This window comes from Cervus elaphus, chromosome 11 (genome assembly GCF_910594005.1).
Source record: "Cervus elaphus chromosome 11, mCerEla1.1, whole genome shotgun sequence".
In the NCBI taxonomy this organism is placed as follows: Eukaryota; Metazoa; Chordata; class Mammalia; order Artiodactyla; family Cervidae; genus Cervus; species Cervus elaphus.
Window position 1 is genome coordinate 8249030 of NC_057825.1, and position 25114 is coordinate 8274143.

General features: G+C 56.9%; 1 protein-coding gene across 3 annotated transcripts in view; it reads left to right on the forward strand.

The window, feature by feature from the left end:
• The first annotated feature begins 407 nt into the window (after positions 1–407).
• FAM102A (family with sequence similarity 102 member A) overlaps positions 408–25114 on the forward strand; it is a 34969-nt gene continuing 10262 nt past the window's right edge. For 2 of the 3 annotated variants that reach the window (XM_043916763.1, XM_043916764.1), the window contains exons 1-3: positions 408–562; positions 23171–23291; positions 23484–23513. In XM_043916763.1, the coding sequence (XP_043772698.1) occupies positions 417–562; positions 23171–23291; positions 23484–23513 (297 nt within the window). In that variant the 5' untranslated portion in view covers positions 408–416. Of the gene's footprint in view, positions 563–15836; positions 15862–23170; positions 23292–23483; positions 23514–25114 lie in introns of those variants that run through there. The other variant, XM_043916765.1, reaches the window with a different exon arrangement.

Below are 25114 nucleotides of genomic sequence, written 5' to 3' on the forward strand. Positions count from 1 at the left end.
CCGCCGCGCCCGGTCGCGCGGCGTGAGCTCTCCGGGGATCTCAGCTCTCGGGATGCTGTCCGCCAGCACGGCCGCTCGCGCGCCGCTCGCCACCCCTGCCCTTGACTCGTGGACCTTGCCCCAATGTTTACATGGCCGGTGAAGCCCCCGGCCACTCGGAACCCGTCCAAGCCCCAGCTCCCCGAGGGTGAAGCCTGCCGGCCTGCGAACTGGACTGGTCGTTCGGACCCGGGCCCTCCGGACTCAGCTCCCCATCCGTTCTGCTGCCTCAGCCACCATCTGGGCGGGATCCGGCTCTGGTGTTTTGAGGAGGGGGTGTGGTGGTAGGGGAAAGAATCCTGGGGATTTCTGGCTCCCCCCGCTTTTTTTTTTTTTTTTTTTTGGCCTTCGGGGCTTCAGACTCAGGGAACTCGCTCATGGCTTTCTTGATGAAAAAGAAGAAATTTAAATTCCAAACCACTTTCACCCTGGAGGAGCTGACTGCAGTCCCCTTCGTGAATGGGGTTCTCTTCTGCAAGGTCCGGCTGCTGGATGGCGGGGACTTTGTCAGCTTGTCGTCAAGGTAGGAGCTGGGGCAGTCCTGCCTGCGTGGGGGGTGGGCGCAAAGAGGGGTGCAAAGCGGGGTTTGAGAAGCGAGATCTATCCACTTGGCGGGTGTGGAAGTGCCCCTTGGGGCCCAGAGGAGTCCTGGAGATTATGCGTGTCTGGGGCAGGTTTGCACAAGGCAGGACTGAGTGATCTGGGAGATCTGGGCCTGAGGGAAGCTGGCAGGGTGCGGTGCACCCACCTGCAGGTGACCAGATGGATACCTGGCGGGGGGGGGGGGGCGGGGGGGGGGCGGGGGGAGGGGAGTCTGTTCTTTCAGCCCCCTCTTGGGGCCTTGCACACACACAGCCCACAGTAGGCCCATTCTGCAGACTTGGCAGGCAGAGCCCAGCAGAGTTTGGCCTTGAAGGGCTGAGAAGGGGCGAGTATTTCCAGGGCATCTTGTACCTAGCTGGCCGCTCAGGCTGTCATATGATTTAAGAGCCCGGGCCAGCCACAGGTTCCCTGGCACTCCCCGACGCCCGGGAAGGTCTGTCCCCCCGGGCACTCCGGGTCTGGCTGGAGGGTGGGGGCTGGATTTTAACCCGCCCAGCCCCCTCCGAGTGACCGTTCTCTTCTGGCTGGAGCTGGACTGCTTTGCATTGCAAATGCCCTTGTCACGGAGGCTGCTGCCCTCGCTGAAAGAAGCTCGGTCAAGTTTAGTTTTGTGTTCTTCCCCATCCTGCAGTCCCAGCCTTCCAGCTTGTTGCTGAGGGTGGCCAGTGCCCGGCACCCCCCTTCCCTGGGTCACATCATCCTGGAGTGTGACAGATGGGAGTTGGAGTCTCAGCTTGGCCACTTTCTGGGCCCAGTACAGGTCTCTCAGTCCGAGTTGTGGAGAAGTTTCAGCAGAGGGAACGCGGTCCAGGCCTGACCCAGGGCCTGTGATCCATTGGTTCCCCTCGCTGGGCTGCCCCTTGGCTCCTCAGGCCTCCTTGTGAGCCCAGTTAGCTGGGGCTGCCCCATAGTTGTGAGATGGGGTTGCCTGTTACAGATAGAGAAACTGAGGCCCCAAAAAGAGGAAGCAAGTGGTCTGCCAGGGACCCCACAAGAGGCAGTTGTCGACTGAAATCGGCCTGTTTGGAGACCTATTGGATGAATCTGGTGGTCCAATGTTCCGCTGGGAGGAGAGAGAGGAGGCCTACAGCTTAACCCAGATTTAGGAATCTACGGGGTGGAGCGTGCCTTCTCTGTGCACTTGGGCCTGCTCCGCTTGGCTGGGGCTGCTTGCTTATCTGAGGAATTCAGACAAGGGCTGCCCTTTGCTGTGGGGTTGGGAGCCTGTGATCCCGCCGGCCACACACAGAGCAGCCCAACCTTTCCGGTAAAGGGCTATGCTCAGAGCTGGGGCCTGGGATGTTGGCCCCTCACTGGCTGGGTGACCTAGGGCAAGTTACCTAACCTCTCTGATTCCAGGGACCAGCAAGTTAAGTTATTGGTCCTTTGCACCCTGTTTTACTAGTGCTTCTCACTTAACCCCTTGATTATGCCATGGAGCAGAGTGGAGGTTGGTGGGGGGGGGGGTGCCGTGTAAGATTATTCCCATTTTATAGAGGTGGAAACTGAGGCTCAGAGAGGGAGTGATTTGCCTGTGTTATGGCAGCAGAGGCCAGATTCAAACTCAGGATGTGCTTTTAGCCACTACTGTGTTCTACCTTTGTACCTTAAGTTTTTTTTCTGAGAAATGGGAGATCATACCCACTGCTACAGTTGTGACGGGGAATGAATAATGTATATACGACGTCTGGCCAGGCAAATCGTTGCAACCACTGCGGTTACTATGGTAGACAGGTCCATGCCCCAGGCCCCTCCTAGATCTTGGGGGTACTAGCTGGAGTCAGCAGTGGAGGGGCTCTCATCTGAGTTGAGGGTTGGGGGCAGGGTCTTGGATTCTACTGAGGAGTCAGTATTCAGCCCCAGGCTAAAGTTTCAGCTGGGCTTCCCAGGCCCTGGGGCCCCTGCCACCCTACCTGTCAGCCTTTCCATTGCCCCAAACCTGCCCCCTCACGCGGGAAAGTCTGAAAGTTCCAGATCTCAGCCCACAGCGTCTGGATTTCTCCTCTCTCTCCCCTTCTTCCTTCTTGGCCATGGGCCATGGATTCCCTAAACCTGGCTGAGCCTTGACAGCCTTTGCCAACCCTCACCCTGGATGAAAGCTGAGTGGGATGAGGAGGGAAGAGCTGGCACTGAACCCCACACAGCTAAGCACGAAGTGGGCTCTGGGTGCCTGTTCGCTGCTGGGCAAGTGTGGCTGGAGGGAACAGACATGTTGGGACCCGAGGCTGCTTAGAGGTGCTTTGGCGTTTTCCCAGGAGATGAGGGTTCCTGGGTTCCTACTCCATCCACTCCCCTTTCACACACCCTGGTCTGCAGCCTGGGAGCCCCTCCTCACAGCCCGCCCCCACTACCCCCACCCAGAGGGCCAAAGCCCTGTTTTGGAGTTGGGGTGGGGTCAGGGGTATGTGACCTGCTTAGTTGAGCGGCGTACTGCCCCAACCTCGGGGATCCCCGATGTGGTCCAGACAGCGGGGGTAGTGGCAGCATGGGAGGTGTCTGGGCAAAGCAGGCCCGAGGCCCCACTCCTGCAGCAACCACCCTCCTAGCTTAGAGTGTTTCCCTGTGTGCTGGGTGCCATGGCAACAGCTGGGTACACAGCTCCAGCCTGACCCAATTTGAGCAGGTAGAACAGGTGGTTCGTCGCACTGTTTCCCCAGCCTCACCTCTCTGAGGCCTCCTTACGAACCTCATGGTTACCAGGTTCTGTGCTGCGTGCCAGGTGCCACGCCGGGTGTTTTTGCACATGACGTGTCTGTTAATCCTCTCGGCCATCCGGAGGGGTCACCTGGCTAGAAATGCAATTGCAAAAATAACCATTTTATCATCAGGGTTAAGCTGCCTTTGATTGCGCACTGTGAGATGCCAGGGACCCGCTAAACACCTAGAATGCATGATCCACTGAGTCCTTGAATCCCACCCCTGAGCTGATGAGGAAATTGGGGTCAAGAGCCCTAAAGTGGTAGACCCCCATCACCTAGCTGGGGACTGGCAGATTCCTCACTGGAATCAGGTGAGGTCCAAGGCCCCACCCTGCCTTGGTGACTGAGGGCCAGAAGCAGTTGCAGCCCCGTGTGATGCCGCCAGACCTTGGAAGGAGGTTCTTTTCCGTGGGATGGGCGCGACAGGAAAATCCAAATTGGGATCGCTTCGAGGCACTGGGCTCGATCTGGTGAAATCTGAGGAAAAGGGGCCTGGGGGCCGCAGGTGGGGACCGGGGCGGACGTCGTTGCTGTGAACTCTATGCCAGGCGCGGGCTGGCACTGGGGCACAGTGGGCATTTGCCAAGGTCTCTGCCCAGAGGCCTTCTAAGCAGATGCATCCGAATGGCATCTGGGAGGCTTTCCCAGGGGTCCCAGGAGGGACGCGTCCCAGCCAAGTCTCGTGAGCTGGGAAGCCGTGGGCCAGGTCGTGGTCTCCCCAGGGCAGGCCGGGCGCAGGCTTCCAGCCTTGAGCCAATCTGTCTTTCGGGCAGGAGGAATCCCAAACATCCTGAGAGGTCTCTGCACCCGGCTGGCACTGGGCCTGCGGCTGCCCTGTGCACGTGGCTGGTGGTGGGAGGGAGCAAGAGGGAGGCACTGATCTACCGGACAGCAAGGCCTCTGCGGAGAGGACAGGCAGAGTGAGCCTCCTGGGCCAGGGGATGGGGAAACTGAGGCTGGGGGCAGAGAAGTCACTCGTTCAGGGTGACCTTGTAGGAGGAGCTCATGGCACAGCTCTGGTTGGCCCTGACCTCTGCCCCGGGTGCCTCAGAGCCCCTCTTGGCATGAAGCGGCAGGCTGGGCCAGGGAGAGACAAGGGGCTCTTCCTGCTCTGGACTTAGTGCTAGGCTGTCTAAGAAACAGACACGTGACTTGGGCGGGCTCCCACCCTGTACTTTCTTCTGTGACCGCTTTCAGTTTTCAATGATTTCTTCAGTGGGGTTTTCACTGGGGCAACCGTTTGAAAGGGGGCAGGCGTGCTCACAAGACGGACACTGCCTTCCTTCCGCGGGCCTGGCCATGAGCAGGCTGGAATGGGAGCTCTCTGAGGGTTGCCTGGGATCTGGAGGGGTCTGAAGAAGGGCCTCGGACAGGTCAGCTCTGCAGCTGGAGGCCGCGGGCCTGGGGAAGCCAGGTCTTTTACACACATACCTCGGGCTTGGCGGGGCCTCGCCCTCCTTCTGTGGAAAAGACCGCAGATGCCTCTTGAACCTGTTGGCTTGCGCAGCCGGCTCTCCCACACTTCTTGGTCTTGAGTTGGACCCGTGGTTCTGTCTCTTAGGCCCGAGGGGACAGGGATGTGGGGGTGCAGTGGGATCCCGAGGTAGGCGGGGCCACCACTTCCTTTCACAGACCGGGTGGGGAGGGCAGAGGAGGAGGCTGGAAAGCTTGGGTCCCTACTCCGCATTTTCTGAGCACCCTCTTGGACCCGGGATTCCAGAGGTGACCAGGAGCAGAGAGCCCGGCTCCTGGGGGCTCCCCATGGTGGGGGGGGGGGTGGGCAGTGCACCTGGAGGCCTCACAGAGACTTCACAGCCAGACACACCTGGGAAGGGTCCTCCCAGGACCAACTTGGGAAGCCTTTCTGTTTGGCCATCTGTGTGCTTGACAGATGTCGACTGGGCACCCACCCCGGGCTGGACGTGGTCCTTGCCCTCATGGAGCTTGTGCTGGGGTTTTGTTGCCCTATACAGGGGTCTAACAGGTTTTGACAGCATAAAAAGAAAAAAATCTTTTAAATCAGTGCATCTGGTGACAGTGTCACGTGGCAGCATCTGGCCCAAGCTGCCTCTTCTGTGAGCTGCCTGCTCTGGGCTTCTCCTGACCCCCCTCATGCCCTTGGGTCCCTGGTGGTGATCTGCCTGGTCCCCAGGGCCCCTGTGGGAGGCCTTCCGTGGGCAAGCTGGGGCCTGAGGAGGCAGGCACTGGTAGCAACGTCTTGCTGGCAGCCAGGTCATGGTGTCAGGCCAGCTGTGGGCTCCTGGGGTCAGACTGTGGCTGGTGTGCTTGACGAGGCCTGAAGCCGTCCAGCCTGTTGCTTGGCCTTGGTGTCTGCTCCCGGGGCCTGGCCTCTGCTGCCAGCTGGCCACACCATTGGCAGGTGCCACCCTGGCAACCCCGGCCACGTGCCTGCCTGCCAGCCTGGCAGTGGCACAGCTCTGACCAGAGGTGACTGGGCCCCGTGGAGCCAGGGTTGTTCCCTGAGGCCTGTTCCTCACGTTGAGCTCAGTTCTGGGAACCTCTCTGGCCCAAGGTTTGCAGCAGCATCTACACCATGTATCTGAGGGCCTGGAGAGGCTTTGAATTCTGCTTGCTCAATACTTGGAAGTCCTGACTTGTGTTCTGGAAGCCCTGCCTGGGCTGCTGGCCTATCTGCCCATGGATCCTGGGAGCTGGGGGACTTGGTGTGTGCAGCCTGGTGACCCTGCAGTCAGTAGCCTGCTGCTGAAATGAGCAGTGTATCACCCATGGCAACCAATATAGATTTATCCTCATCTCATCACACAGCCCCAAAAGGTCTGAGCAGGGGAGAGACATCAGATTCACTTAGAATGAGACCTGGAAGTGATGTAGGCTGTGGACAAGGGCTGTCACTCTTCATTATCCACCTGGCCTGGCAAGTGCTGGGGGTTCTGGGGACACCAGACCTGCCCTCAGGGCTTCCCCCCGCCCCCCCAGGCCTTCCGGCTCTCCATGAGATCATAACTGTGCTGCTGGTGGCCTTGGTGAGGCCTAAAGCCGCCCAGCCCGTGGCCCGGCTTTGGTGTCTGCTTGGGGCGGTCGTTGCAAACCCTCAGCCTCTGCTCTAAGCTGCTTTTGGCGCCCAGGCTTGGAACAGACAGCTCTCAGATGCAGGCCTGGAACCATCTGCCCCCCCATCTGCCCAGATGTCAATGGGGAGTGGCCAGTCCACGGTTGGGAGGAAGGAGCCCTGCTAGAGGACGCACTGCCTGTTTGGTCGGGCTGGAGGCCTGTCCCCCCCACAGGCCTGGGGAGGACATACCCGTCCTCCTCTGCTGCTTGTCGCCCGTCGACCTTGGGCACAGGCCTGGGCCCCCCAGCCCCGGGCTGCTGGTGCCTGCCCGCGGTATTCTTGGGAGACGCGGTGAGATAATGCCCATCAGAGGTCCAGCTCGTCCCCAGCTGAGTCAAGGCGGTGGGCTGGATGGAGCCACCTCAGTTGTCCCTCTGGTCAGGGAACTGCCCTGGGGGCCAGGACTGACTGGGGTACTGTCTCTGTCTCAGGATTCTGGGGGTGCTGTGGGGCGAAGTTCCTTCCGGAGGGCTGGGAGCAGGTGAGCTCCCAAGTGTGTAGGAAGCTGGGCCTCATGCTGGAACTCAGGGTCCCCAGTGTGGGGTCTCTGTACTTTCTCGCCTTTGCTGGCTTGAACCTGCTCTGTCTTGGGGGGCTTGGCTCCAAGCCAGGGAGAGCTGGAATGCTCCCCTGGGTGAGGCTGGGCTAGGGGGTTGGGGGGGCTTCTACACAGGAAGTGCCGAAGGAGGGAGGGGCCCTCCACACAGTCAGTTGTGGGACCCTCGCTGGGAACAGAAGACTGCTCCCCGCCGAGGTCCAGGGCAGACTCTGCTGGGGCTGGGGGAGCAGGGGGCGATGCTAGGGTCCCCGGGCTGCCTGACTTCACCCCACCTTACTCCTCTAGTTGTTTGCTTCTGCAGCTGCTCTGTCCTCAGACTCCGTTTCCCCGCTTTACGTGGCCAAACTCCTGCTCAGCCCAAGAGCCCCCTCCCCTGTGAGGCCTTCCTTGGCCCCCCTTTTGGCCTTGTGCACCCCAGTGGGCCATGCCTCTTAGCTCCAGCCCCAGACTTGGCGTGGCCTCTGTTGCATCTTAGTCCTGGGGCCTTGTGCCAAGGGCAGGCGCTGGCATCGACCTGGGACATTTCTCTCTTGGCCCTGAACCAGCGTGGGCGCTGATGGTGCTGGACCGAGTGCCAGTCACCGCCAGCTGCCTGAGCCGAGGCCCTCCCCACCCTGGTGCCAGGGGTATCAGCGTGTGTCAGGAGCAGCCCTCGCCGCCTTCCGGGCAGCTGGGCACCGCCTTGGGGCTCAGAGGCTGCGATTGAGAGGCAGCTGGGGGCACCAGTGGGTTGTGTTGGGTGTGGAGAGGGGGGCTGCTCCTAGCGGGGGGAGGAGGGGCTGGTCCCTGCCCCGACATCTGCCCTTGGACCTCGGCAACTACCCTCTGACTCTGTAACCACAGCCAACAGCCTTGTCCGTTCAGTCTGGGCTTCCTCCTCCATCCAGTGGGGCAGGGGTTGCCCAGGAAGGGGGTGGGAGGGCTTCCCTGCCCAGCACAGGGCCAGGCACAGGGCAGCTGAAACCAGACTAAACCTGCCAAGAGGGGAGGCGGTGCACGCCGGCGCCTGGGAGGCCGCTGGGGAAGGCAGAAGTCTGGATCCTTCTCGCACGCAAAGGCGCCCTTACCTCCCACCACTTCCTCTGCAAGAGCGCCCCCACCCCCAGTCCCTCAGGACGAGTTCCTGAGCACCTTCTGGGTGCAGGGGGGCTCGTGCTGCCTCCTGGGGTTACTGCCCTGCCCCCCACCGTGCCCCACCCCAGGCAGGATGCTGGGCTTGGGAGTCTGGGGAGCCATGGGCAAGGGGCCACAGAAAGATGTGAATCAGAGCTGTATTTTAGAACCCCCAGGGGCAGCCATGGGCTTGATCACTTGGGACTCCAAGTGGCAGGAGGGGAGGCGGCCATCAGCTGATAGGAGCGGTTTCCCACCTCTGTCATCATGGAATGATTAAAAACCAAACTCCCAGCGGGCCACGCAGCAGCCGTTGCCACTCACAACAAGGATAGTGTGGCAAACAACACTGAGGGAAGGAGCCAGACCCAAGAGCGTGCCGTGCCATCCCAGGCCGGTTATATAAAGTTCAAAAGCATTCTGATTAAAGCCACCCATCCTGATAGGAGTCAGGATGATGCTGGCTTGGGTTGTGGCGGGGAGGTCATGTCTGGAGGGGACTTCCGGGACCTGTGAAGTCCTGCTTCTTAGGCGGCTGGTTATGCACGACTGCTGTGAGAGCCTGCCAGCCGTGCCCCGGCGTGTGCACATGTCTGTGTTGAGAAACGGACTGGACACGCCCACCCCTTTGATCGGGCCAGGCACCTGTGAGCCTGGGGGGCGGGATCCTCTGGTCTTTCCAGGGTCTTTCTGGCTGGGTGGCCTGAACCATCCCTGCCCGAGCCCGATAAGCATCAGTTATGAGCCATAACTCCTCCTGGCAGCTGCCAACAGTCTTCTCGGGCTGGGGATTTTTCCTTCCGCCTCTTGCAAACCCTGGCAGGGTTGGCTGGGTGTGGGCCTTGGTGGTTCAGACGGAGGGTGGGCTCCCAAGGCTGCCGGACCACCAGGTCTCTCTGAGCCTTGCTTTCCTCTTCTGTGAAATGGGGTGATGAGCTCCTTCCCGGCGCTTGGATTAAGTGGGTCACCCACCCTCCCCCGTCCCCATTACGTACCCAGCAGAAACCCCGGCACCGAGTCAGGGCCCTGGAAAGGCTGGCAGTGGTGGCTGTCAGGCCGTTATTGGAGGCGATCCAGGGGTGGGAGCAGGAAGGAAGGGTTCACCTTGCTCCCTCTCGCCCCTTAATTGTTTCTCTTTCTCTCTTCCTGTGCTTCACCCCCTTCAGCAAACATTTGCAGTTAGAGCCAGGCTCCTGCCCTCGGCACTGGGCCCAGCAGTGGCAGAGATAGCCGTGGCCCCTGACCCGGCGCCCCTGAGCCAGGGGAGGACCATTAGATACATCAGCTCTCCCGGAAGTGCTGAGCACGGGGCGGGAGGGGCGGCGTCAGCCTCTCCTGCCCACTCTGGCCCTGACCCCTGTCTTCTCTGGGGGTGGGCCTTTGAGTGGGCATTGCCCTGAATGCAAGAGGAGGCCCGACCCAGGGCTTCTGCGCCTCCTAAGGGTTTCCTGTTGGTCAAAGAGGAATCACATGGACCCAGGTGAGACTGGCCTGGCCCATTTTGGATGCAGTCAAGACCAAGGCCCAGGCTTGTTCCGGATGTGTCCACAGTGTCCCGCTCAGGCCTGGCCCATAGTCAAGTGCTCAGTTCATGTGTGTGTGGACAAAATGCCCCTGAAAATGACAGGGGCAGCGACTGGCCCAGGGTCAGCCCCTGAGTCTGCAGGAGAAATCAGCTGTCTGGGGAGGAGGTGGAATGAGTCAGGGCCTCCTGGTCCCACCGACCCCCGAGCCCTTTGTCCCGTGGATGCAATCTCAGAGGGCTGCGGAAGATGGCCAGCAAAAGCAGGTCTGACTCTGTGCTGGTTTTGTGAGGAGACATGACTCTGGTGGCCTCTGGTTATTCCTCAGTTCCCCTCAGAAGTCCAGGGAGCTGTGGGGCATGTGGTGAGGAGCAGTGGGACCACCCAGGGGCAGATCCAGAGGTGTTGATGACCTCTGACCCCTCGATGACCACCAAAAGCTATAGCACAGGTCCTGACCACAGCTGGAGGCAGCTTTCCTGGAGGTGGAAATCTCAGTGCAAGAAGCTCCTTACTGGGAGCCGGACTGTGGATGTCACTGATCTAGTCATCAGAGACCTACTGAGTGCCTCCCCTGTGCCAGGTCCCATCCTTAGGATGTGAGAAGCATCAGTGAGTGAAATGGAGGCCTTGCCTCCAAGACGCCTGCACTCTGGGATATAGAAGCTTCCTTACGTTTTCTTCTTTTTTTTTGTTCAGTGTGCAGCATGTGGGATCTTAGTTCCCCAAGCAGGGATTGAACCTGTGTCCCCTGATTGGAAGTGTAGGATCTTGACCACTGGGGCTACCAGGGAAGTCCTTCCATTTTCGCCATACCTAGACCCAGAAGGGGAAGTAATGTGTCTGCAGTAGTGAGGAGGGTGCTTTCAGGAAAGGCTCTGGGGCTGGATAGAGGCTCAGAGGACAGGGACATCCCTGTGACTCACTTGAGTCCAGCTCTTCACGGAACTGGACTCCAGAGATGGGGATTCCTCCCTCCTATTTCTTCCCTTCCGTGGGTGACTCAGTCACCACCCAGGTGTGAGTCAGCTAGGAGCGGCCTGAGCGTGCCTGGGCTCCCTGCCAGTCCACCTCCCGGGATGTCCGAGCCAGGTTCAAGGTCTGGGGAAATGTCCTCGTCCATACATATCCTGGGGTGGGGAAGCAGGGCCTCCATTAGGGGCCCTGCACGCCTGGTCTTCCTGCTGGACCATCTGTCACAGTTGCTTCTGACAGTAACGGACATGTCCCCCTTGGTATGTGCCAGGCCCTGTTCTCCCATTCAGCCTCTTAGCAAACCCATGAAACAGAGCAGTGACTGAGGTCCAGAGAGGTCATGTGTCCAGTGGGGGGCAGATCCTGGCTTTGGACCCCAGTCTGTCTGCCTCCTGCACCCTTGTCTTATGAACGGTCCTGCTGGGGATCTCAGGGGCTCGGGAAGGAAACCGCCCCCTGCACATAGCTGACCCTTTAGCTCTGTTTTTTTACAGTTGAGGCTTCTGAGGGAAGGGAAAGTTGCTACCTTAGCTCAGCTGTGGCTTCTTGCTTTGAATTTCTAGGGCCTGGGCCTGGTTTGAGATTCCGAGATCAGACAGCTGTGGGTTTAGACCAGATCACGGCCCTGTCCCGGCCACACCTGGGGTAGGTGGCTTCTGTGCCTTGAATCTCAGTTTCCCTGCCTGTGATGTGGGGATGATGGTACCTACCTCCCAGGCTTGTGGTGTGGACTCCAGGAGGTCAGGCAGGGAGAGCTGTCAGTTCAGCACCCGATAAGTAGGCAGGAAGCTGACATGAACTCCTCCAGGAGCATTTCCCCACTCTCCCACCCTGGATTCACGAGGTTTGGCCCCCAACAACAGCAGGTCTTGCTTGATAGGTTTGGCCCAGGGTCATGCCCCACTGACCATGCACTCTGACCGCGTGTGACTTTGCCTCCTTTAGGGTAAGACTGGTCTCAAGACTGCCTCTTCTCTAGTATTAAGACTCGTGAAGGGTCAGCCCGCAAAGCACAGGAACATTGACGATGCTCCCGAGAACAGCTCTTCTGTCTGGGAGCATTTTCCCAGCAATCCTGCATGGCAGGGGATAGGGGTAGGCTCCTGAGGTAGGGCTTGGGGGTGCAGTTCACCCCTCACCTCTTGAGTGGCCTGTGGACTCCCTGAGTATCCGTTTGCTCATTTGTGAAGTGGGTGGTGATTGTGCCTACAGAGGGTTCATGCTTGAGTAGCCCCTGACACAAGGCAGAGTACCCCGGAAGTGAGCTGGGCTGGGCCACACTTAGTTGGGGAGGGGGACACCTTTACCCAGGTGCCTGGGTTTGGACCATTCCTGGGTCAAAGCCAGCAAGTTTACTCTGGATCCCTTCCAACAGCCTGCTGTCCTCTTGGGCTCTAAGAGCAAGAGGGAGTGGCCTGTTGCATCTGCTGAGAATCGCATCCCCGCACGTTCACCTGGGAGCTGCCCAGCTGCCTCCAGAGCCTGCCTCCGGGTACGGGCAAGTCTGGAGGGCAAAGCAGGGAGGCAGCGTGCCCGTGTCTGTAAAATGGAGAAGCTGGCACCTGCCCCCCTTTTTTTATAAATTGTTTTAATTATTTGGTTGCGTTGGGTCATGTGGGCTTCCCAGGTGGCTCAGTGGTATAGAATCCTCCTGCTAATACAAAAGACACAGGAGACATGGATTCGATCCCTGGGTCGGGAAGATCCTCCTGGAGTAGGAAATGGCAACCCAACTCCAGTATTCTTGCCTGGAAAATCCCATAGACTGAGGAGCCTGGCGAGCTCCAGTCCCGGGTGGCAAAGAGTCAGACATGACTGAGCACGCACGCACACGTGTGCACACACACACACGCACACACATGCACGCTGGGTCTCGTGGGATCTTTCGTTGCGGTGCTTGGGCTTAGTTGCTCCACAGCACGTGAGATCTTAGTTCCCAGATCAGGGATCGAACCCACGTCCTCTGCTTTGCAAGGTCGATTCTTAACCACTGGACCACCAAGGAAGTCCCCACTTTGGGTTTTTTTGATCCAACTCAAGGTTTCCGGCCTGGTGAGCAGCAGGATTCGAGGCCAGGGGTGTCCGCCTGCAGAATCCTTCCTCCCGTCCCTAATGCTTTCTCACTGCGCCAGAGTGGCCCGACTTCTAGGAACTTCTTGCTGCCTCTTTGCATCCCAGGAGGAGGGGCTGGCCCTGTCAGAACCACAACAAGCTGCTTCCCCTGCGCGAGGCCCTGGATTGCTGGCAGGAGCCAGATGCTGCCTGGCTGCCGCGTGGGCCACGTCACTGGAATGGAGGCTCCACCGCCCTGCAGCCCCTGGACGGACGCCTCGTCCGCTCCCTGGGGTGGGCCCCTCCCCAGGCGGCTGGACTCGCTGCTCTTCAGGGAAGCACAGGCAGATGTTGTCAATTTAAATGGTTTCCTTATGAGACTCTTGCCTCGCCTGGCCCGGGGCTGGGCTTCATCAGCCGGGAAACTTGATTGCATCACTAGGACCACTCGCTGCTCCTCCTGAAACCAGCCAAGGATGGGAGATCCCGGAGCCCACGTGGCTGGGAGGTGCAGGCGGGATTTGGTGACTGCCTGGGGTGGGGGGCAGGGAGGGATTCACATGATGGAGCCTTGCTCTGCTTATTTCTTGTCCTAGGGGCAGAAAGGGAGGGACTGGCCCCCCAGGAACGCAGGAGCGCAGTGGGGCCGGGAGTCCCCGGGGTCCCACCCAGTGCTCATGGACGTGCCCTCTTAGCTGGGTGCCCAACTCCTGCCTCGGAATTAACCTGGGAGCTTTTCAAAAAGTCCAGTCCAGGGTCTGCAGCAGTGGTTCTTAACCAGGGATGTCTTTGCCCCCAGACAGTTGACAGCATCTGGGGACATACTTGGTTGTCACAGCTGGACTTGTGCTCGTGGTAGGATGCTGCTAAATGTCCTGTGATGCACAGGACACCCCCCCCAAAAAAAAAAAAAAAACAAAACCAGAATGGTTTCAAATGTCCAGAGTGCTGAAGTGGAGAAACCCTGCTGTGACAGAGTCTAGTTCTGGCAGGGCCCGGGAATCTTCGTTTGTGACAGTTTTGTTTTTCAATGTTGATTAGAGTCTAAGATGCTCTGTCCTCCCAGGCCCCGGCACCCCCACTTCTAGACCATGACCATGGTTGAGCTGCTCGGCTCTCTGCTGGGCACAAGACAGACAAATGCTTGCAGCCAGGCCGCTGGGAAGGTGAGGGACTGAGGTTGGGTCAGGCTGGAGCCCTTCCATGGGCCCCCACACTGAGACGCTCTCAACTTTCCTGCTCTGAGACTCCTGTGGTCTGTGCTGTGCCTTCGCCTGAGATGGCCCCGCTTTGGTCCCTATCTGCAGGGACCCTGTAGATGCGACAGCCTGCGGGCTGTAATCAGCCTGAGGCCAGGAGGTGGCCCCCGTGGTACTGACCCCTTGTCACCTGCTTGATGGAGACTGGGAGCAGTGCTAAAGCTCTGAGATCTTACATTTTCTGGGCAGTGAGGCTGGTCTGGGCCAGGAGCTAGGGATGTGCCAGTGAGCCACCCTTGGGGAACCACGGAACCCAGACTCTGGCGGGGGGGATGGCGTCTCTTGCTGGGAGCCCCAGATTTCTCCATCTGAAAGGCTAAGGATGGTGCCTCGCTTCCTGGCCTTTCAGTTGCAGGGAGCCTGGGGAGAAGCATTTGCTCCACCCAGGTGTCCACTTTCCTTCCTGCATTTGAGGGGCAACAACACGGGGAAGAGGTGAAGGGGTGGCCTTGGGTCAGCCTCTGACCCTATTCTGTCCCTCCTTGGTTGGGCTTGTTCTGTCCCTTCCTGAACCTCAGTTTCTTCATCTGTAAAATGGGACCAACGCTGGCACATACCTCCTAGGATTGTGATAGAAGACGATGCCCGTGTATATGAAACATGTGTCCTGTAGAACAGGCTCAATGAGAGGGCTGGGTTTTACTGCTGATTAAAGATGAGCCTGGAGGCAGGAGGGCGTTCTCAAACGAGAGTCCTGCTCTATGTGGCTCTGTCATGAGCTCCAGGGAAGCAGTGCTGGTCGATAGATGCCCTGCGCCCCCATCTGTGTGGGGCCGCAAAGGTGGTCAGCTGCCTTTCTCTCGGTCCCTGATACACGGTGGGACAGATGCTAGGATGATGTAGTCACCACACCCCCACCCCGCATTGGCAGAATTCTTTGTATCCCCCCTCAGGCTGAGCAGAGGAGAAAGGAGCTAGCTGGACATGGCCCAGTGGGTCACCGGACAGCCCCTCGCGGTGGGCGGGATCACCCTTTCACAGATGCAGTCCCGGTGACGGGCCTCCCGGTCACTCATGCACCTCGCCCTCCCCTGCCTCGTCCTGCCCGCCCCCCTCCCAGCCTCCTTCGTTCCGGGTCGTCCTGGGCTCTTCCCACCGCCTGGCCCATCTCCCTGCGTCTTTGTCCAGCCAGCCACAGCCTTGAGGTCCCAGCTGTGGGGTCACTGCTGCCGACCCAGTGAGGCCCCCGGTCTCTTCACCTCGCTCACAGCCCCTTCCCTTCCTGTCAAGCTTCCCTTGACAGCAGTTGTCAGGTCACTTTTTGTGTAATTGGGCTTCCTTGTGGCTCAACTGGTAAAGAATCTGTCTGCAATGCAGGAGACCTGGGTTGGTTGGGAAGATCCCCTAGAGAAGGGAAAGGCTACCCACTCCAGTATTCTGGCCTGGAGAATTCCATGGACTCTATAGTCTATGGGGTCACAAAGAGTCGGAAACGACTGAGTGACTTTCACTTGACTTTTGTGTGTCTCCCCAGTGAGCTGGGGAGACATCCTGAGGATGTCTGCTCTGGTTGTGTACCCCCTGCCCGTGCGGGCCTGGCATCGAGCCGGTGCCCAAAGGGAGGCTTTTTGGAGGCATAAGAGAAGCCCTGGTGAGGATCTGGGGCCAGGGGAGCTCTGAGGGAGACACCAGCCCAGTAGGGTGCTCTGCTCTATTTCAGGACAGCCCAGAAATAGCTGAATTCTGTTGCTGCGAGGGCCACCGGCAGGCTGCGGTGGGTGGAGAGGCCTCGCCCTGCCTCTCTGGGGTTTGGATGTCTAATTGTATATCTTAAAGCTAAAAACGAAACTCGCCTGCAAACCCAGTCTCTGTAATTACCTGTCCCTGGCAGTGTGGACTCAAACCCTGAAACCCCAGGCGAGGGAGGTTCGGGGCCATCTTCGTCTCTTACAAGGGGCTGCGCGGTCCTGCTGGGGGGTGAGTGTGGGCCCAGGCCTTGAATCAGGTAGGTGAGCATTCAAATCCTTTTGGCTTTTGACCAGCCCTTCTAACCTCACAGGGCTTCCTTGGTGGCTCAGACACGGAAAGGTATCTGCCTGCAATGTAGGAGACCCACGTTCGATCCCTGGGTTGGGAAGATCCCCTGGAGAAGGGAATGGCTACCCACTCCAGTATTCCTGCCTGGAGAATCCCATGGACAGAGGAGCCTGGCGGGCTGTAGTCCATGGGGTCACAGAGGTGGACACAACTGAATGACTAACACTTTCACTGTTTTTTCTAACCTCGGAAGCTTTTCTTGTTTTTCAATTTCAAGTTCAACTACAGAAACAATTCTCGCAGAGACATGAAGACAGTGGCCCTGCAGTCCCTCACCCCACTTAGCCAGACCCACCCCAAGCTCCCTCCTTCCCTCAGCCACTGTCCCTTCCTGTCCCTTTGCAGGTGGAGCGGGCCGCTCGGCTTGGGAACCCGCAGCCTGAGGCTGTCGACGGTGTCCTCTTCGGGTTTGGTGCCGTCATCTTTACATTTCAGTTCTCAGCCTGTTCTAAGCCACATTAGCAGGGGAATCGGGGTGGGGGAGTGGATACACAGTCCTGTGTGTGTGTTACTTTTCTCCTTTTTAAAATTTATTTGACTGCACTGGATCTTAGCTGCAGCCCTGGAACTCTTAGTTGTGGCACGTGGGATCTAGTTCCCCGACCAGGGATCGAACCCAGGCCCCCTGCATTGGGAGTGTGGAGTCTTAGCCAGCGGACCACCAGGGAAGCCTCCCAACCCTGTGTGTTCTTAATGAGCATCTTCTGGATGATTTTTCGTCATAGAGGCTCACTTGTAATTTTTTCATGCTCTCCCTGTTCCCCCCACATCCTGCTCATGGCACCTGGGGAGTCAGGAATGTGTCTGGAGATCCACATTGCCCACACAGGCCCCATCCCAGCCCCCGCCCCTTGGGCCACAGTCCATCGACTCATGGCTGGTGTCAGGCAGTGCTCAGCTTTCAGCATCCGGGTCACCTTCAGGACCCTTGGCAGCCCCGAAGCGGGGACCCTTGCTACTCCTGGGGGCTATTCTCCACGGTGCCTTCTTGGCCCGTGGCCTCCCTGCCCCTTCCTAAACATGCCAGGCAGATCCCCACCTCAGGGCCTTTGCACTGACTGTTCCTCACGCCTGATTGTTCTTCCCCCAGGTGTCCGCATCGTCATCACACTGTCACCTCCTTCAGCTCTTTGCTCAGGTGTGCCCTTCCCATCAACATCTTTCCTGGCCGTCTTGCCCTCATGCTCCTTCCTCCACAGCACTTCCCACCATCTGCTGTGTTTTTACCTCATTTTGTCTGTCTCCTACCTACTGCCAGACTATAAGCCCCTTGAAGGCAGAATTTTTTTGTTTTGTTCACTGTTTATGTTCCTAGGTCCTTCAGCAGTACTTGACACCTAGTAAGTGCTTCATAAGAGTTTCTTCTTCAGTGAATCAAGCCCTGAGATTTCCTCAAACCTGGCTAAAGTCAGCTCCCACCTTGGGCTCCTGGTCCTCTACTTGGCATCTTAATTCTTGCTTTTTTTTTTTTTTAGTTTTTTTTTTTTTTCTTTTTCTTGCTTTTTTTTTTAATGAATGCCCCCATCCACACCCTGAGTCTATATTCATCTCCCCCCATTATCCCTGCCTGTGCCTGGGACCCCAGACCACCTGGCTGGAGGTCCTGGCTCCCTCTCTCCAGAGGGCCCTGGAGGCATCTGCAGGGCTGGGTCCCGGGTGTGCCCTCCCTGGCTCTGGACACAGATGGGCCCCGAGTTGAGACTGAGCTCCGCTCCTCACCGCTCTGTGACTGGGTTTCTCAGCCTTTACGAGCCTCATTTTCCTCATCTGTGAAGTGGGCCACCGTAACAGCCAACTCCTAGTGCTGAAGAGTTCTGGGCGGCACGCAGTAGGCCCTCAGGGAATGGCCACTGCTGGGGCACTTGTTTTATCCTTGCCGTGACCTCCCGGGTTGTGCCAGGGCAAGGCTCCGCGCTTCTTCCCGTGGGAGTGGCGGGACTTAATAGTGTGTATTTAGAGCCCTGTGGAAACACGGGGAGGCGCAGGACTGATCCCGTGAGCCCTGCCCTGGCCCACCTTCCCACAGTGGGAGAGGAAGCCGCCTGTAACCCGAGCCTGGGAGGGGTCCCCGAGGCTTTCTCTGGCCGGGCCTGCAGGAACCACGGTCAGGGAGGCGTCCTGGCCCGGCGTTCCCATGGCAGACTCACAAAGGGGAAGGGAGAGAACGCACAATTCGATACCGGCTTTCTTTCCCAGACACTAATCCTGATTCCTCTGGGTGTTTCAACACGCCCGGCACTGTGAGCTTCCTCCTCAGCCTGCAGCAGCTGCTGCCACTCCTGGGCTGGCTCAGGCCAGTGGAGGGGCAGGCGGAGGTCTGAGGGTCTGCTCTGGTGTCCCTGCTGCCCCCTCACTTTCCCTGCTTTCAGGCTTGGGGCCTCTGCCCGATGGCAAATGGTCTAGTCTTTGTGCCTCTCCACCCACCTCCTCCAGGCTGAGGCCCTCAGCCCGGAATCCATAGTGGCAAGACCCAAGACCGAGGCACTGTCAGGGGGAGGGCTCAAGGGTTCTCACCACGGTGCGGCGGGACCTAACCCTGCTCCCTCCACTGCCTTATCCCCTCTGCTCCCCTCCCCAGTCCCATTCAGCCCCTGAACCCCCACGCCACTTCTCCATTGGCCAAGCTTGTTTCTACCTCAGGGCCTTTGCACTTGCTGTTCCTGCATCAGGACGGCTCTTCCCGCCAGTCTTTGCTCAGCCCACACCCTCACTTCACTCCAGACCTTGATCAGACATCACTGCCACAGGGCTTTCCCTACCCACCTGCCCAAAGGAGCAGCTCCCCCTCTCATCTCCGTCTGGTACTCCCTAACCACTGTCCCTGTTCTCTGTGCTCCATTTTCCTCTCTGAACTACCAAGCTTTTGGTTTGGTTTTGGTAACTGTTCTTTGAGCTGCAATTCACAAACCACACAGTTCACCCATTTAAAGTTTTTAGTATATTCACAGAGTTGTGACTGTCACCACAGCCAAGTTTAGAATGTTTTCATCACGCTAAAAAGAAACTCCATACCCATTAGCAGTTATTCCCATTTTTTTTCCCCCAACTCCCCCATCTCCTGGCAATCATCAGTCTTTCTGCCTCTTATAGGTTTGCCTCTCTGGACATTTCTTAGAAACTGAATCATACAAGGTATACTCTTTGTGACTGGCTTCTCTCACTAAGTAGGATATTTTCAAGGTTAGTTCACATTGTAGCATGTTTAGGTGCTCTTTGGACTGCTGAATAATGTTCCATTGTTTGGATATATCACACTTTATGTATCCATTCACCAGTTGATGGACATCTGGTTTGCTTTCACTTTTTTGGTTATTATGAATAATGCTGCTGTGTACATCTGTGTACAAATTTTCATATGGACATGTGTTTCATTTCTCTTGGCTTTATATCTAGGAGTAGAATTGCTGAGTCATATGGTAACTCTAGTTTAACCTCTTGAGGAACTGCCAGACTGTTTTCCAAAGCAGATGGACCATTTTACATTCCTGCCAGAAGTGCACCGAGTGTTCCAGTTTCTCCACATCCTTATCAACACTTGTTATTATCCTCCTTGATTATAGCCGTTCTAGTGGGTGTGAAGTGGACGCTTGTTACAGTTTTGATTTGTGTTTTCCTGATAGTTACTGATGTTGAACATCTTCTCATGTGTTTATTGGCCATTTGTATATCTTCTTTGGAGAAATGTCTATTCAGATTATCTGCCTATTTTTAAATTGGGTTATTTGTCTTTATTTTTGAGTTGTAAGAGCTCTTTATATACTCTAGCTACGAGTCCCTTATATTTATGATTTGCAAATATTTCCTCTTGTTCTGTGGGCTGTCTTTCCACTTTTTTGATGGTGTTCTTTGAATCACAGAGTTTTAAAATTTTTATGAAGTTCGGTATATCTATATTATTATCTTATTGCTTGCACTTTTGGTGTCATATCTAAGAAACTGTTGCCTCATCACAGATCATGAAGCATTACCCCTATGTTTTCTTCTAAGAATTTTATAGTTTTTTGCTCTTCAACTTACGCCTTTGATTCATTTTGAGTTAATTATTGTACATGGGGTGAAAAATGGGTTCTACTTCATTCTTTTGAATGTGAATATCCAGTTGTCCCAGCAACTTTTGTTAAAAAGGCTATTCTCTCCCCCATTTGTACCTTTGTTAAAATTAATTTACCATAAATGTAAAGATTTGTTTCTGGACTCTCAATTCTATTCCTTGATTCTTTGTATCTATCCTTATGCCAGAACCATACTTTCTTAATTTGTAGCTTTGTAGAATTTTTGCAGTCAAGACATGTGAATCCTTTATGTATGTTCTAGATTGTTTTGATTATTCTAGTCCCTTGAGTTTCTAAGGTTTAGGATCAACTTTTCAATTTTTGGTGGCAAAGTCAGCTGAGATTTTGATAGAGATTGTATTGAATTTTTAGACCAATTTGGGAGTGCTGTCATCTTAACAAGATTAAATCTTTCCACGACTATGGGATGTCTTTCCATTTACTTAGATATTCTTGAATTTCTTTCAGCAAGGTATTGATAGTTTGTAGTTTTGCAGAGCATATGTTTTGTACTTCTTTTGTTAAATTTATTCTTTTTGATACTATTGTAAATGAAGTTGTTTCATTTCATTGTGGATGTCCACTAGTATACAGGAGGTCACTGATATTTGTATATTAACCTTGTATTCTACAACCTGGCTGAACTGGTGTATTCTAATAGGTAGTGGCTTCCTTAGGATTTTCTGCATACCAGATCAAGTCATCTACCAATAGAGGCAGTTGTAGTTCTTCTTTCCAGCAAAATGTAAGCTAGTCACTGCTGTGGCCCAGTGCACAGAACAGGGGCTGGCACACAGCTGGTGCTCAATCATTTGATGAATGAAGGGGGCCCACCACGGCTGGGTCAGATGGTGCTCCGGGCTGGGACCGCCGCCTCTCCTGGGGCACCTGCTTCCTGCCCCATGTCCACCAGGGGGTTGGGAACTCTCCCTTCCTCTCCCCGTCCTCTCGAGCCCTGACCTTTTCTGTCTGTCCCCAATCTGCTGGGGTTGCTGGAGCTCACGTTCCTAACAAGGTCAGAGCATCTTGGTGATTGAGTGCCCCTCAACTCCAGCGTCTTCATCAGATAAGACATGTCTCAGGGGCCTCCCGAGGCCTGGCCCTTGCCGGGCGCACCTCCCTGAATGCTCTCAGAGGCCCACGATGAGTGGCTCCTGTGCCTGTTTCACTGATGCCGATGCAGAGGTTGGGCCTCAGCCTGAGCTGCAGTGTGCGGTTCTGAGCCCAGGTCTGCCTGACCGAGTCGTGTTGCTTCCATCACAGCCCTGGCAGGATGTGGGGAAGCCTTGGTTCCATCCTCAAAGCCTCGTGGGGCGAGAAGGGAGTTCCTCATAGAGGCTTGACTTGGGGCCCTTCATTGGCCGAGAACCCAAGAGTATGATTGTTTCCCACTCATGCGGTTCCCTCTGCTGGGAACTGTGTCCCCCACTGGCTACTCCCCTCCTCTGCATTCGGGTCTGCGCCTGAATGCCATCTCTGCAGCTAGTAACTGTCCCTGACTCACCACTCCCCCCGCCCTGTCCTGGTGACGCTGAGTCATGACTGGGGTGACTCACATGTCAAGTCTGTCACTCCAGTCCACTGCAGAGTCCAGCACCTGGCCTGGACTTGGGACTCAGAGACCCAGATAGATGCCTCGGGGAACAAGCATGTTGCAGCTGGCCCTATGACCCTCGTGGGTTCCACGTGCCAGCCTCTCCCAAGCCGCTGACCTGTGAACCAAGACGATGGCTGGGCGCCCTGACCCTGTGATTGGCCAGTCCTGAGCTCAGATCCTGCTTTGCCTGTCTCTGGGGGGTGTGACTTTGGGTGGTCTCTGGGAGCTTCAGTACCCTCAACTGTATAGAAGGGGAGGGACAGAGTCCGTCTCCTTCCAGAGTTGCCAGGGGAAGTAAGTGTTCAGGAGATGCTCAACCTGTGGCTGACCCTCCGCCCTCAGGCCCCAGTCTGGCCGTTAACCCTCCGGTCTCCAGGGGGTGGAGCGGTCACTTCCTCAGCTGTCCGCTCGGCCGTTCCTGTTCGGTGGGATGAGGCTGGAGATAATGTCTCTCACGTGGGCCCCTCCCTTCCTGAGCACATCCTGCCCTGCTGGGGTGGGGGAAACCTCATCTCCTTCACGTGAGAAGTCATAACCACTTGCACCCCCGACTTCCACCTCCAGAGCCGCCGCAGCTGGAGAGGCTGGGGGAACCGCTCCTGCCGGCCCCCATTCACCCCCAGGGCACAAGGCACCTCCCCAGTGGTGGGGGGCGGGGGATGCTGAACTGGGAGTGGGGCTTGGTCATGCTCCACAGGTCCAGGAGGAGCTCCAGGAGCTGGAAAGCCAGCTTGTCCCCCGCTGCCCCCGACCCAGTGGGGAAGACACACCTATGGCGCAGAGTCCGGCTGCTTGGGTTCGAGTCCCTGTTCTGCTCTGCTCGTGGTGGGCCTCAGGCCGGGGTCTTAGCCCCAGAGGTCCCATTTTCTTTGCATGTGGGCTTGGACTACAGAAAGTAGCTGCTGCAGACAGTTGCTGGGAGGGTTAGCATGACCGTGGATCGCCAGCGCTTGGAGCAGGCTCCGATGGCTTTGGGTTGTGTCTGGCACATAGGAAGCATGGTGTGCGTGTTTGCTATTGTTGCCGTCATTGCTCTTATCATCGCTGTTACTGCTGGTAAAGAAGGGGGCTCTGGAGCCGGGCAGCACCGGACTGAGGGCACAGCTGTCTCCTGGCTAGGTGATACTGGGCAGTTTATCTAGCCTCAGTTTCTTCATCTGTGAAAAGGGCTGGCAGTCCATCCCGGGAACACCTTTGTGAAGCTCACTTGAGATGGCCAGCCGCAGTCCAGCGGGAGGGGGGACATGGCAGCTGAAGGAGCTGTCGGAGGCCCCAGAACAAGGTGGGGGCTGGCGGGCAGGCAGTGCTGGAAACACGGCTGCCCCCCGCCCTCCCCTCCGCCGGCCTGCTCTCACCCTCGCTCGCCTTGTGGTTTTTTGTTTTTTTTTTTTCATTTTTTATCTTGTTTTTGTTGTTTTTATCACACTTCCACAAGCAGATTCTTGTTATGAAGCTGCAGTCACTTTGTGATACAAAGTGAGAAGTGAGAGCTCCCCCTGCCCATCCCCGCATGTGGGCAGGGCCCTCACCTCCCTGAACGTGGACCCCCCCTCCCCTTGTGCCCGCAGGGAGGAGGTGCAGGAGAACTGCGTGCGGTGGCGGAAGAGATTCACCTTCGTGTGTAAGATGAGCGCCAACCCGGCCACCGGCCTGCTCGACCCCTGTGTCTTCCGAGTGTCAGTGCGCAAGGTGAGGCTGGCGGGGGGCTGCCAGGACCACCAGGCTGGTGGCTCCCGGCCCATCCACTGAGTCAGGCTCCCTCATTTCCTGTCCTTCTCCTCTGGGGGTCAGATGGGGAGCGGGGCGGAGAGGATTGGGAAGACCCATGAGGTCGCTGGGACTCCCTAGCCATCCTGATCGCTGTGTCTGTTTCCCTTGCAGGAGCTGAAAGGCGGGAAGGCTTATTCCAAGGTAAGCCAGGCCAGGTGAAGGGGCGGCGGGGTGGGACGGGATGGGACAGGCATGAGAGAAGCTCTAAGAAGAACCTCCAGCCACCTCTCTTACCCAAACAGAAGATGCCCTGCCCTCTATGAGATGTATTATTTTTTGGAGATTATCTTTATTGATAGCCTCTGCATTTAATGTAAAGGCGGAAGATGCTTATTACAGCACAGATTGTAGAGGGCTTCCCACCTTGCGCCTCCCTCGGCCTCCTCCTCACACCCTTCCAGACCTCTTAAGAAAACAAAAATGTATGAAGCGGGGGACCTCCCTGATGGTCCAGTGGCTAAGACTCCACACTCCCAATGCAAGGGGCCCAGGTTCGATCCCTAGTCAGGGAACTGGATCCCACATGCCTCATCTAACCCAGTAAAGCCAAATAAATAAATAAATACTTTAGAAAAGAAGAAGAAAAATGCATGAACTATTTCAATCAGAGCAGTGAATAAAACATGTGCATGTAGTTTAGAGGATCAGACGAGGAGCCCCCATGGTACCTAAGCACACGCAAGTGATAGGATTTTTAAATTCACAAGAGGGACTTGTCCTACAGATTCTGAAACCTGTTTTGTGTTTTTTTTTAACTACCCAATACAGCACGGGCATGTTTTTGTGTCATCACAAGTTTCCTTTTGCTTTCTAACAGTGGAGGGTCCCCTCGTCTGGCTGGGTGAAGGGGGCTCAGTCACCCTAGCAGCTGCACGTTTGTGTGGTGGGCAGGTTTCCCCTCGCCCACAGACATTTCAGACCTTCCTGTTTAAAGCCTTTTCCACTGGGGAAGGTGGGGGAAGATGGCTCTGGAAGGGTTACCTCTGGCTTTGAGTCAGCCTGCTCTGCCCTGTGCCCCGCTTCTCGTGGGGACTCTTGCCCACCCTCTGGGGCCCGGGGAGGTGCCCAGCAGCAGGGAGGTGGGCTCAGTCAGTCCAGAGGGGACATGTTTTTGTCTCACCTCACCCTGCGTGGGGAGCCTGAGGCAGGCGATAAGCGGGGTGGGTCCCTTCTCACTAACCAGAGCTCAGGAAGTTCAGTGGACACGGCCGTGCCCTGCGCCCTGTCCCGGGCACCGACACCCTGCCCAGAAGCAGAGGGCAGGGTGGCTAGAACCAGGCTGCGGAAGGTGCTCTTAGAGTGGAGACTTCTCCTCCTGTTGATGCACGTGGGTGAAGGACAGCCAGGGAAGAAATGGCCAGCAAACAGCGGCAGCACCCACCTCCCTCCCCCTCCTCCCACAAACCTGCTGTGTCACCTGTGAGACCTCCCAGGCCCGTCCCTCCTGTCACAGGCTCGTGTGTGCGTGCTGAGTCGCCTCAGTCGTGTCCAACTCTTTGTAGCCCCACAGACTGTAGCCCACCAGCCTCCTCTGTCCATGGGATTCTCCAGGCAAGAATACTGGAGTGGGTTGCCATGCCCTCCTCCAGGGGATCCTCCCCACCCAGGGATTGAACCCATGTCTCTTAAGGTCTCCTGCATTGAAAGGTGGGTTTTTACCACTGGACCACCTGGGAAGCCCCACCACAGGCTCTGGTTCCCTTAATCAGAGGAAGAAGCTGAGGCCCAGAAAGGTGGTGAGA